This window comes from Ranitomeya variabilis, chromosome 7, assembly GCF_051348905.1.
Source record: "Ranitomeya variabilis isolate aRanVar5 chromosome 7, aRanVar5.hap1, whole genome shotgun sequence".
Lineage (NCBI taxonomy): Eukaryota > Metazoa > Chordata > Amphibia > Anura > Dendrobatidae > Ranitomeya > Ranitomeya variabilis.
Window position 1 is genome coordinate 107715299 of NC_135238.1, and position 13783 is coordinate 107729081.

A 13783-nucleotide genomic window follows, 5' to 3' on the forward strand; every position below is an offset into this window, starting at 1 on the left:
CTAAGCCCATATTCTCCTTGCAGGGTCACCATGTAAGAATCCTCTCAAACAATCAGGTAACCATGGCCTATATAAATCATCAGGGACGATAAACTCAGTCCAATTTCTTGATATAGGTGAAAAAAAACATATTTCAAATGGCAGAGAACCATCCTTTTTCTTTAACGGCTCTACATATAATAGGAAAACAAAGTAGACTTTTTAAGCCACAATCGGCTAAAGCAGGGAGAAAGGGTATTGAATCAATCCATTTTCAATAAGATTGTGAACATGTGGGGCCTTCTGGACTATTACAAGCAGAGAAAACAGAAAGGTGGAAAAATGTGGTTCTCTTAATCCCAAGGAGAATCCTTAGCTAGTGGATGCCTTCCTGATCAAATGGAGTTATGATCTAGCATATGCCTTTCCACCAGTGATTCTTATTCCAGCAGTCCTGATGAAAATCAGGGAAGATAGGGCAACAGTCATCCTGATTGCACCCTTTTGGCTCAAGAGGACGTGGTTTCATGTTTAAGGATGATGTCAGTCACCAAACCATCGTCTCTTCCTGAAGTTCCGGATCTTCTTTCCCAGGGGCAGGTACAGCATCCTCAAACAGCTAGCCTACATTTAACAGCAAGGAACTTGAGAGGTTGCTGTTAAGAGACAGAGGGTTTTCTTCCAACCTTATTTCTACCTTACTCCAGAGTAGGAAAGCAGTCACCATGAAAAGTTATGATAGGACTTGGAGAAAATTCTTATCCACTTCAGTAGGAAAACTGGGAGAGGAAGTACCGGTCAGTTATATGTTAGAGTTCCTTCAAAAAAGTCTAGAGCAGGGAGTCTCCATTAGCACCATTAAAGTTTACGTGTCGGCCCTTGGAGCGCTATACAATTGTGACCTGCGGGTATCTGTTGGGTTTTTCCTTTTTTTTTTTTTTTTTTTTAAAGATTGCAATAGATTAAGACCAATTCCCAGGCCAAATGTACCTCCATGGAATTTATATCTGGTTCTGTCTTATAGATTCTCCTTTAGAGTCTATATACTCAGTATCAGTTAAGATTCTCTCACTAAAAACAGTCCATCTAGTGACCTTAACATCCGCTTGCAAAGTTTGCATTATTCAGGCCCTGTCAGTAGGTCCTCCTTTCACATAGATCTTGGAAGACAGTCATTTTAAAGCCAGATTTGGCTTCCATGTTTCATAGGACTGAAGAAGTAGCTCTTCCTTCTTTTTGTGCTAATCCCAAAAATCACAGAGAAACTTCATAAGCTATACGTCAAAAGATGCCTGATTAAATACTTATTACTTACCGAGTCCTAGAGAAAAGATACATAATTATTTGTCTCCTTTCAGGATTCTTAAAAAGTGATTAAAGCATCTACTGTAAATGTAAACTAGCCATCTGGGATTAGGGATACCATCAATTTAGCTTTTTCTGTGAGTGGTAGTGTTTAGTGATGAGCGAGTATACTCATTACTCGGGTTTTCCCGAGCATGCTCTGGTGGTCTCCGAGTATTTTGGTGTGCTCGGTTTTTGTTTTTTTTGTCAACGCAGCTGCATGATTTACCGCTGCTAGACAGGCTGAATACATGTGGGAATTCTCCAAACAAACAGGCAACCCCCACATGTATTCATTCTGTCTAGCAGTCACAAATCATGCAGCTGCAGTGACAAAAACTAAATCTCTGAGCACGCCAAAATACTCAGAGACGACCCAAGCATGATTGGGGAAACCCGAGTAACGAGTATACTCGCTCATCACTAGTAGTGTTATTTCAGAAGGGTCAAATGGTCACACCACAAGAGCAGTTGAAACCTCCTGGTGAGAGAGGTCGGATTTGTCCATTGAACAGACTTGGTCCTCTCCTACTTTTCATAGACATTATAGGCTGGATTTGATTTCCTTTTTTTATCTTACCTTTGAGAGAAGGATTCTGCAGGCTGTGGTCCCTCCCTGAATACTTATTTATCTGCAATGCTGTCTGTGGTGCTGTCATGGGTGAGAGAAAAAGATGTACGGTAACTACTTACCAGTAATGGGATTTTTCAGAACCCATGACAGCACCCTTATTTCTTCCCTGGCACTTGTATGGGTAAACACTATTTCATTTTTCATGTAAAGTCACTTAAAGCTTAAGGGAAACATGGTGTTGGTGTTTAATGCTGTTTGTAAATAACTATTGGGAGGACCTCTCGTGCGCTGCAATCCAACTGATGCATGGGAGATGTATTGCCCTTTTATTCTGTAGGTTTCCTGTCCTTGAGGGGCATATCCCCTCTCTCCGTGGTGCTGCCATGGGTTTTGAAAACCCCCATTTCCAGTAAGTAATAATGTTTTTCTGATTTAAAGCTTTTTTCTTAAGTAGAAAAAATAGGACTAAGGGGAGGGGGGACTATAAAATGCACCCCAAATTTCAGGGAGGAAAATAGAAGAATTTTTGTTTTAATGAAATGGTGGCCTGAATTTGCGTTAGATTACCAGAGGGGGGCGGATGCAGTGGAGCAGGGTACCAGGATGCAGGGTTGTTGCTGAGGGAAGCTAGCGGCAGGAGTGGGGTGATGCTGTGGGCCCCGAGCTGGGAGGAAGGGTGTCCTGGCAGTGCGAGGCTGCGGGCTCTGGGCTTCCAGAAAATGTTGCCGGTAAGCCAAGACACCTCTCTACCTGTTGATTTCCCAGCAGTGAGCTTCGGGAAAATGGCTCCTGAGATCTCAATCAGCACATGCACATCTGCACATTCCCAAAGCCCACTGCAGGGAAATCTACGAGAAAGGGGACTCTGCTCATCTTATATGAGCCCAGGGCCACAGCCGGCCTCCTGAAGCAGTTACCCCACTCCACCACAGCCGAACCCCCTGTAATCTACCTTTGGATTGCAAGACGCAACCCAATTGTCCTCCCAAAATTGAAGGGGGGGAGGGGGGGTGTCTTATAATCCGAAAAATATGGTTCTTAAGGTCCTCATTTTTAAATATCCCTTTGGACATTTGTGTGGCATTGATATGATTGTTTTAACATTTTAAGTTTGTATCTTTTTATAGTACCTAATGAATATGCTTGTAATTTCTATACAGATTTTGTTGATTAATAAAACGAATTTGGATTTTACCCTAAAATTCTGCTCACAGTTCTTTCTTATGTAGGTGTAGTAGGCTGACTCTGTATAGTACAATGGCTCAGCCTGAAATCAGTACTCTTTAATGAAAGCAGTGTCTATCTGAATTGAAGTAAACATATCATAAGTCATTGGACACTTCCCCACACGTCATGGAATACCTGAATAGAAAGTTGAATACTTTCTCTATTTTGTAATTAAATGTTAAATATGAAAACTGGAAAACACATCTAATATATAAAGCTGAATGTGTGTGTGTGTGTGTGTATGTGCGTATGTCCGGGATTCGCATCTACACCGTCGCAGCTACAGCCACAAAATTTGGCACAGTCACATGTCTGGATCCCGAGAGCGTCATAGGCTATATTGTGAGGCGAAATTTCAACCTTGCGCGTTCCAATTCACCAAACAGTTTTGCCCCTATCTACATAATGGAGAAAAAGTGAAAGGAAAAGTGTTGGAGGCAAATTGACAGCTGCCATATGTGAACAAGGGGGACTTAAAGAATGAGAACGATGGCGCCATAGAGTATATACCATACAGCTGCTAATGTGGGGCCCCGACATGGGATACTCACCACATACGGGGATATGAACACACACACACAATGTGCCACACACTACCATGTGCTTGAACACATATACCACCCTCAGCACACATTTCACCACACATACACCAACCTCGCCACATAAAAGTCGAAACACAAATGTTGTCACTGAAAACTCACTACGTTCAAAATTCGCCACATGCAAAACTAGGCTCACGCAAAACTCGCCACACGTGCAAAACTCGCCACACGCAAAACTTGCACACGCGGAAAAATTGCCACATGCACAAAAATTGCAACACATTCAAAAGTTGCCTCACACAAAACTTGCAGATACTCAAAACTCACCACACATAAAACTCGCCATGCGCAAAACTCGCCATGTGCAAAACTTGCTGCACACAACTTGCTACACTAACCTGTCACATGCAACTCGGCACAAAAAGTTGCTACATGCATGTCACCACGCAAAACTCATCTCACAAAAGTCGCTACATGCATGTCGCCACACGCAACTCAACACACACAACTTGACACATGAAACTCTAAAACACACACAAGTCTGGTATTATTCTTCAAAAATAAAAATCTGATTAATAAGCAGACAAACTACAAGAGCTACAAATGTACCATGTAGGAAATATGGCAGCTGTCAGTCACATGACCTGTCTATTATGTGTATGTGTGAGCTAATATATACTGCCAGGGGGGAGGGCTTTCTGTTGGCTGGGGATTTATCAGGCTGCCAATAGCAACCAATCACAGCTCAGCTTCTATTTTGCTACAGTTAATTAATCTGAGCTCTGATTGGTTAATATAGGCAACAAAGGACATTCTCAGTATAACAAAGCTTGTGTGAGGTAATAGCATGTCAGTTAGGATGTGTTGGTGGAAAGGCTGATGTCAGTCACATTACCTCTATGTGAGAGGATATAGAAACTGCCAGTTACGGACAGCCAGTTTTACCACAATAATGCCTCATAAGAAAAGGAATTCCATGGCACGAATGTCAGCTGATGCAAAAAGAAAAGCTGCATTACGGGCCAATGAAAAATGTGAAGACCGAGAAACAAGGCTGACACACATGAGAACAGCAGCTGCTTCCTCAAGAGCCAATGAACTTTCTGAGCAGAGGGAAGCGAGGCTTGCAGACATGTGCAGAATAAAGTTTTGTTAACACCTTCTATTTTGCTAACAGCAGTTATTAACCCAGGCGAAGTTGGGTAGTACAGCTAGTTTAAACATAAAAAACAATAATGTATTCTATGTAAACACAGTTACTCCAAACCTATAAGTGCAATGTATTTTTTTACTTATTTTACTTACCGCATATACCGTTTTTTACTCAGGTATAAGGCGACCCGAATATTATCTGAGACACCTAATTTTATCAGAAAAAAAAGGGAAAACTTATTTACTCAAGTATAAGCCTGGTATGCATGACATTCACATCCTCATCCTGGTATCCATAGCCTCCTCATCCCTATCCTGGTATGCATGGCACCCTCATCCCTATTCTGATATGCATGGCACCCTCATCCTCTTCTTGGTATGCATGGCATCCCATCAGAAGAACATTTAGTATGGGTGGCCCCATCAGAAAAACATTTAAAAAACATAAACAATCCTACTTACCTTCCCTGCTCTCTCTCATAGTGTTCTGTTCTGATGCCAGTAGCTGATTTATGCTTGTAAGCAGCGCATGGCACTGGCATCATGTGCTGCTTACAAGCAGAAGACAGCTGTCGGAATAGTCACTGCTTCCCATGCCGGGACTGTGGAAGTGTGGAGCAATGAATATTCATTGATCTTTAATAGCGGGCACTGTAACTTCAGCCGCTGTCTTGCTGCAGAGGCCAGGCGATCATGTGTGCCTGCTCCTAAAGAAAATTAATATTCACTGCTCTCCACGCCCATGGGAGTGGAGAGCAGTGAATATTCATTCCCTTAAGTAGCTGGAACACTTCAGAGCTCAGTGGCTGCAGAAAACCAGCTGTCACGGCTAACAGTGTGTCCGCTATTAAAGAGAAATGAACATTCACTGCTCTCCACTCCCTATTTAGCAGCTGGCACAGGTGTTAGCCACAGCAACCGGCTCCTGTCTGCTGCTCCTCCGCTGCTGCCGCCGCCCCCTCCATCTTATAGTCCGAAAAATACTTCTAAGTGGAACCATCACTCGTGTATGTGTATAAGCTGAGGGGTGCTTTTTCATCATAAAAAATGTGCTGAAAAACTTGGCTTATACACAGGTATATACTGTAGCTTCATTTTTATTTATTTTACTTATCGTACACCATCATTTGTCTTTTATTAAACAGCACTTTCCAGACATTGTCATCCCTATCCACATTATGGCTCCCATTAAAAAAAATCCTATCAGTTTGTCTTGAGATCGTGGGAGGAAAACAGAGTAGCTGGAGAAAACACATAATATCACAGGGAGAATACACAAACTTTTTGAAAATGTCTTTGGTGGGATTTGAATCAAACCCCCCCAGTGTTGCAAAACAACAGTGCTAACCACTGAGCCAATGAGTCTATGTCTCTTCTATAACATCAATGGATGACCAAATTGTTTTCTTTTATGATCTGTTAGGCAGCTGGCAGTTGATTTTACTGTATAAGAGCATTCTACTTTCTTATATAGTTAGGTACCAAAAAAATATAAGTTTTTTTTATTTATCTTTTTATACAGGGGTCTATAAATGAATAACAAATGCTATTGTACTTCATGGCTTATGCGCCGTACGCCATGTGTCGGTCCTAAGCATAAAGTGCATTTTAATTTTTATCTTTTACAAGTAAAAGTACGGTATTCAAATTATTGCTCTTCCTCGATACTATTATGCAATACTTTCTTTCCTTTGCAGAATTTATCTTTTTTCTTAAACCCATCAGCAGCAAGATGGACACAGTTGTCTGAAGTGTTAAGTTGGCAGTTTTCATCTGTAACTAAAAGGGGACTTCATGCAGATCAACTAATTATGTTGGAAGAGAAACTATTAGGTAAGACATGCTTATAATAGACACTTCAAAGCTTTAACTTATTCCAAGAACATGACTCTGCAGGCATCCATGGGATTTGGTTGGGTTCTCAGTATTGGGACCCTCATCAATCAGAAAGTTATCCCCTATTTGGATACAGTAGGTGATAACATTCAAATATTATACAAACCCTATAAACCCTTTTTAACCCCTTAATCCCATATGACGTACTATCCCGTCGAGGTGACCTGTGACTTAATTCCCAGGGACGGGATAGTACGTCATAGGAGATCCGCCACGCTCATGGGGGGAGCACGGCCGATCACCGCTGGGTGTCAGCTGATGATTACAGCTGACATCTGGCACTATGTGCCAGGAGCGGTCATGGACCGCTCCCGGCACATTAACCCCGGAACACTGTGATCAAACATGATTGCAGCGTTCTGGTGGCATAGGGAAGCATCGCGCAGGGAGGGAGCTCCCTGCGTGCTTCCCTGAGACCCTCGGAACAATGCTATGTGATCGCGTTGTTGCGAGCATCTCCTCCCTGCAGGCCCCTTATCCAAAATGGCCGCGGGGCTCCTTCTGGGTCCTGCAGGGAGGTGGCTTGCAAGCGCCTGCTCAGAGCAGGCGCTGGCAAGCCTGGAGCACTGCCTGTCAGATCGCTGATCTGACACAGTGCTTTGCAAAGTGTCAGATCAGTGATCTGACACTATACTGTGATGTCACACACTGGGACAAAGTAAAAAGTTAAAAAAATATATATTTACATGTGTTAAAAAAAAAAAATCCTAAATAATGAAAAAAAAAAAATATTATTCCAATAAATACATTTCTTTATCTAAATAAAAAAACCAAACAATAAAAGTACGCATATTTAGTATCGCCACGTCCGTAATGACCTGACCTATAACACTGTCCCACTAGTTAACCCCTTCAGTGAACAACGTAAAAAAAAAGATGCAAAAAGCAACGCTTTATTATCATACCGCCAAACAAAAAGTGGGTTTACCCCAACACACGATCAAAAAGATGAATATAAATAACCATGGTACCTCTGAAAACGTCATCTTGTCCCACAAAAAACGAGCCGCCATACAGTGTCATCAACGAAAAAATAAAAAAGATATAGTCCTCAGAATAAAGCGATGCAAAAATAATTATTTTTTATATAAAATAGTTTTTATCGTATAAAAGCGCCTAAATATAAAAAAAATATAAATGAGGTATCGCTGTAATCGTTCTGACCGAAGAATAAAACTGCTTTATCAATTTTACCAAACACGGAAAGGTATAAGCGCCCCCACAAAAGAAATTCATGAATAGCTGGTTTTTGTTCATTCTACCTCACAAAAATCGGAATAAAAAGCGATCAAAAAATGTCACGTGCCTGAAAATGGTACCAATAAAAAAAGTCAACTCGTCTCACAAAAAACAAGACCTCACATGACTCTGTGGACCAAAATATGGAAAAATTATAGCTCTCAAAATGTGGAGCGTCTTTTAGTGTGTGACAGCTGCCAATCATAAAAATCTGCTAAAAACTGGCTATAAAAGTATATCAAATAATAAAATTTAAAAAATGTATTTATTTCCATTTTCCCATTAGGGTTAGGGTTGGGGCTAAAGTTAGGGTTAGGGTTGGGGCTAAGGTTAGGGTTGGGGCTAAAGTTAAGGTTGGGGCTAAAGTTAGGGTTAGAGTTGGGGCTACAGTTAGGGTTGGGGTTAGGGTTAGGGGTGTGTTTGGGTTAGGGTTTCAGTTAGAATTGGGGGGTTTCCACTGTTTAGGCACATCAGGGGCTCTCCAAACGCGACATGGCGTTCAATCTCAATTCCAGCCAATTCTGCGTTGAAAAAGTAAAACAGTGCTCCTTACCTTCCTCTCCCTTGTACCCAATCAGGGGTTTACCCCAACATATGGGGTATCAGCGTACTCAGGACAAATTGGACAGCAACTTTTGGGGTCCAATTTCTCCCGTTACTCTTGGGAAAATACAAAACTGGGGGCTAAAAAATAATTTTTGTAGGAAAAAAAAACAATTTTCATTTTCACGGCTCTGCATTATAAACTACAGTGAAACACTTGGGGGGTTCAAAGTTCTCACAACACATCTAGATAAGTTCCATGGGGGGTCTAGTTTCCAATATGGGGTCACTTGTGGGGAGTTTGTACTGTTTAGGTACATCAGGGGTTCTGCAAATGCAATGTGATGCCTGCAGACCATTCCATCTATGTCTGCATTCCAAACGGCGCTCCTTTTTTTCCAATCTCTGCCATGCGCCCAAACAGTTTTCTCCCTCATATGGGGTATCAGCGTACTCAGGACAAATTGGACAACAACTTTTGGGGTCTAATTTCTCCCTTTACCCTTGGGAAAATACAAAACTGGGGGCTAAAAAATAATTTGTGTGGAAAAAAAATGATTTTTTTATTTTCCCAGCTCTGCATTATAAACTGTAGTGAAACACTTGGGGGTTCAAAGTTCTCACAACACATCTAGATAAGTTCCTTGGGGGGTCTAGTTTCCAATATGGGGTCACTTGTGGGTGGTTTCTACTATTTAGGTTCATAAGGGGTTCTGCAAACGCAATGTGACGCCTGCAGACCATTCTATCTAAGACTGCATTCCAAGCGGCGCTCCTTCCCTTCCAAGCTCTGCCATGTGCCCAAACAGTAGTTTTCTCCCACACATGGGGTATCAGCGTACTCAGGACAAATTGGACAACAACTTTTGGGGTCCAATTTCTCCTGTTACCCTTGGGAAAATACAAAACGGGCTAAAAAATAATATTTGTTGAAAAAAAAGAATTTTTTATTTTCACGGCTCTGCGTTATAAACTGTAGTGAAACACTTGGGGGTTCAAAGTAACATAGTAACATAGTAACATGGTTAGTAAGGCCGAAAAAAGACATTTGTCCATCCAGTTCAGCCTATATTCCTATATTCCATCATAATAAATCCCCAGATCTACATCCTTCTACAGAACCTAATAATTGTATGATACAATATTGTTCTGCTCCATGAAGACATCCAGGCCTCTCTTGAACCCCTCGACTGAGTTCGCCATCACCACCTCCTCAGGCAAGCAATTCCAGATTCTCACTGCCCTAACAGTAAAGAATCCTCTTCTATGTTGGTGGAAAAACCTTCTCTCCTCCAGACGCAAAGAATGCCCCCTTGTGCCCGTCACCACACATCTAGATAAGTTCCTTTGGGGGTCCAGTTTCCAAAATGGTGTCACTTGTGGGGGGTTTCAATGTTTAGGCACATCAGGAGCTCTCCAATCGCGACATGGCGTCCCATCTCAATTCCAGTCAATTTTGCATTTAAAAGTCAAACAGCGCTCCTTCCCTTCCGAGCTCTGCCATGCGCCCAAACAGTGGTTTACCCCCACATATGGGGTATCAGCATACTCAGGACAAATTTAACAACAACTTTTGGGGTCCAATTTCTTCTGTTACCCTTGGGAAGATAAAAAATTGGGGACCAAAATCATTTTTGTGAAAAAATATGATTTTTTTATTATTACAGCTCTACATTATCAACCTCTGTGAAGCACTTGGTGGGTCAAAGTGCTCACCACACATCTAGAAGTTCCTTAGGGGGTCTACTTTCCAAAATGGTGTCACTTGTGGGGGGTTTCAATGTTTAGGCACATTAGGGGCTCTCCAAATGTGACATGGCGTCCTATCTCAATTCCAGTAAATTTTGCATTGAAAAGTCAAATGGCGCTCCTTCCCTTCTGAGCTCTGCCATGCGCCCAAACAGTGGTTTACCCCCACCTATGGGGTATCAGTATACTCAGAACAAATTGTACAACAACCTTTGAGGTCCAATTTCTCGTTACTCTTGGTAAAATAAAACAAATTGGAGCTAAAGTAATTTTTTTGTGAAAAAAGTTAAATGTTCATTTTTTTTAAACATTCCATAAATTCCTGTGAAACACCTGAAGGGTTAATAAACTTCTTGAATGTGGTTTTGAGAACCTTGGGGGGTGCAGTTTTTAGAATGGTGTCACACTGGGATATATTCTATCATATAGACCCCTCAAAGTGACTTCAAATGTGATGTGGTCCCTAAAAAAACGGTGTTGTAAAAATGAGAAATTGCTGGTCAACTTTTAACCCTTATAACTCCCTAACAAAAAAAATTTGGTTCCAAAATTGTGGTGATATAAAGTAGACATGTGGAAAATGTTACTTATGAAGTATTTTGTGTGACATAAGTCTGTGATTTAAGGGCATAAAAATTCTAATTTAGAAAATTGCGAAATTTTAAAAATTTTCACCAAATTTCCATTTTTTTCACAAATAAACGCAGGTAATATTAAAGAAATTTTACCACTTTCATGAAGTACAGTATGTCATGAGAAAACACTGTCAAAATCACTGGGATCCGTTGAAGCGTTCCAGAGTTATAACCTCATAAAGGGACAGTCATCAAAATTGTAAAAATTGGCCCGGTCATTAACGTGCAAACCATCCTTGGGGGTAAAGGGGTTAAATGTTTCCTTCAAAAGTGTAGTGTAGAATTTGAAAAAAACTGATAAAATACTAAAAAGACCCTTACAGGCTGTAGAGATAATGTCAGGTATTAGTATGTCATTGTAGATATAATTGCTATTCAGCACCATTTAATTTACAATAATGTATTGGTTACAGCTGAATGAAAAACTCAGAGAAATTCGATCATTGGTATTTTCTCCTTCGCCCATGACGGCACCATGGAGAGAGGGGATCTGCCCATCGAGGAAAGGAAACCTACAGATAAAAAGGCGATACTTCTCTCCCGCATGAGTTGGTTTCCTGTCCCTGATGGGGAACGTACAGTCACAGCAGCAGCAAGTACCTTTGATTCATCGGATGCCGGAGCCGACCAGTGCGATCCAGGCAGCGGGGGGTCCCTGCCTCAACTGGGGCGGCTGCCCGAAGCGTCACTGCTGGGGTCAGCGGACCTGCAGGATGTGCGGGGGGAGACAGTGGAAGACAGATGGAGGCTGCCTCTCCTGGATCACGAACCTCTCCATAATTGCGTGGCGCTCAATGCGCCCGAAGTGCCATCGCTGGGGTCAGCCGACCTGCAGGGTGTGCGGGGAGAGGCGGTGGAAAACCTCTCTGTCCTTAATCGCGCGGTGCTGGAGACTCAATGCTCACGTGTGGGGCGGTGCATCCTTATGACTCCAAGAGGGCTGCTGATTTGCATCTCTGGGAAGCCAGCCGGGGACTTGCGCATGCGTGGTGGAGGGAAACTGCATTGCATGACTGGGTAATCCAGTCGCCGGGTGCGCAGCGTCCCCCTGGGGGGAGGAAATACCTGACAGATATTTAAACTGGGAAAAGACCAGGAGAGGATGCTGATACACAGCTTGGCATTCAGATGAGTGACCAGGAGCATTCAGAGGGACAGGCTTTGGTGAGCCAGTCTCCCCAGCATGTACAGCAACCGCAGCAGCAGCAGAAAAAGTGGACAGAAGGGGCCCCTTCGCATCTTCATAAACGCAGCAACAGCAGCCTCTCGGGCTCTCAGCGCAGCTTGGGCTACAGCATGGCTTCCGGTGCAAGAGAGGATCCATCTTTGGAAGTTGTCTCTCCTCTGAATCCGGTACCCTTCCTCCCGTCAGGTGGTGAAAGATCTTTGTGAATGTCCACTTCTAATTAGGGCTGTTTTCTTCTTTCTTTTAGGGGAAGAAATGTATGGCAAAAACTAAGCATAAGATCTGTGCTCTTTGTACAGGGGAGTTGCCCACTACGTGGGAAAAGAGACTCTGTGGGGCCTGTATAGAGCGGATAATTTGTGAGGAGACCCTGGGGTTTGCGTCAGACCTTAGGTCCCTGATTAAGAGTAAGGTGGAAGACTCCCTTAGGTTCCTTAAGAAACTGAGGAAGAAATGACAGAGGTCCTGGCACAGGTCCCCTACACCAGAGTCTATTAGTGAGGAGAGTGAGGGAAGCGTCTCAGCTTCATCCAGATCTTCGTCTTCTTCAATGTCCTCGGAGGGTGGACATTGTCACAGCTGTTTTCAAATAGAGGAAACAGACACTCTTATTAAAGCGGTCCAAGCCACCATGGGCCTGGCGGACCCTCGTCCCAAAAAGACGATGCAGAACATTATGTTTGGGGGGTTGGAACAGAAAAGAAGGAGGTCCTTTCTGGGCCTTAATTAAAAGAGAATCGAAAAAAAAACAGAAAGGAAAGGCCTTCTCACCCCAAAAAGGAAATACCCATTCGAGGACCCTGTTTGCTCAGTCTAGGAAAAAGCGCTAAAACTTGACGTTGCTATTGCCAAGGCCTCAAAAAAATTAGCCCTCCCCTTTGAGGATATGGGGCTGTTAAAAGACCACATGGATAAGAAGGCAGACTCGTTCCTAAAGGTTTCATGGGAGGCCGCAGGAGTTGGGCTAAAACCAGCAGTAGCCGCCACCTGTACGGCTAGATCATTAATGGTCTGGCTGGATCATCTGGAATCACAATTAAGAGACAAATCCCCTAGAGACACAATATTAAACTCTATTCCGGTAATGAGGGGAGCTGCGGCTTTTCTGACGGATGCATAGTCAGATTCGGTCAGGTTGGCAGCCAGATCGGCATCTTTCTCCAACATGGCCAGGTGGGCTCTCTGGCTTAACTCTTGGCTGGGGGACCTCCAGACGAAATCAAAATTATGCTCCATTCCCTGTGAGGGTGAGGTTTTGTTTGGACCCACGTTGGATGACATCCTGGATAAAGAGGGAGATAAAAAAAGAAACCGTTCTCTAACCTCTCCATTCAATCTTATAAATGGCCCTTTCGGAGCAAAAGATTCATTCAGAGAAAACCTCTAAAAGTTCCTGGGATAAGTGGGAAGATAGAAAAGGGAGAAGCAAGGGGTTCATGTTCAGTAAGGGACCCAGCGACAATAAAAAACAAACCCAATGAGGGTTTTTCCCCAGGTGGGGGGGAAAGAATAACCAACATCGGTTGGATCTTGGACTTGATAAAATCAGGCCTAAACCTAAATTTCAATTACCCCCCCCAACCATCCTTCATAATAATCCCTGGGAGATCCTCAGAAGAGGAACAACTGGCCTTGGAATGGGAGATTCTAAGTTTGGTAGAGAAGGCCGTTTTTCAGGTAGTTCCTTCGCCAAGAAAGAGGCAAGGGATTCTACTCC

At 42.8% G+C, this 13783-nt stretch overlaps 1 protein-coding gene across 3 annotated transcripts in view; it reads left to right on the forward strand.

Annotated features, from left to right (window-relative positions):
- STAT1 (signal transducer and activator of transcription 1) overlaps positions 1-13783 on the forward strand; it is a 2295457-nt gene that overhangs the window by 1115823 nt on the left and 1165851 nt on the right. For all 3 annotated transcript variants that reach the window (XM_077275645.1, XM_077275646.1, XM_077275644.1), the window contains exon 17: positions 6516-6651. In XM_077275645.1, coding sequence (XP_077131760.1) covers positions 6516-6651 — 136 coding nt within the window. The remainder of the gene's footprint in view (positions 1-6515; positions 6652-13783) is intronic.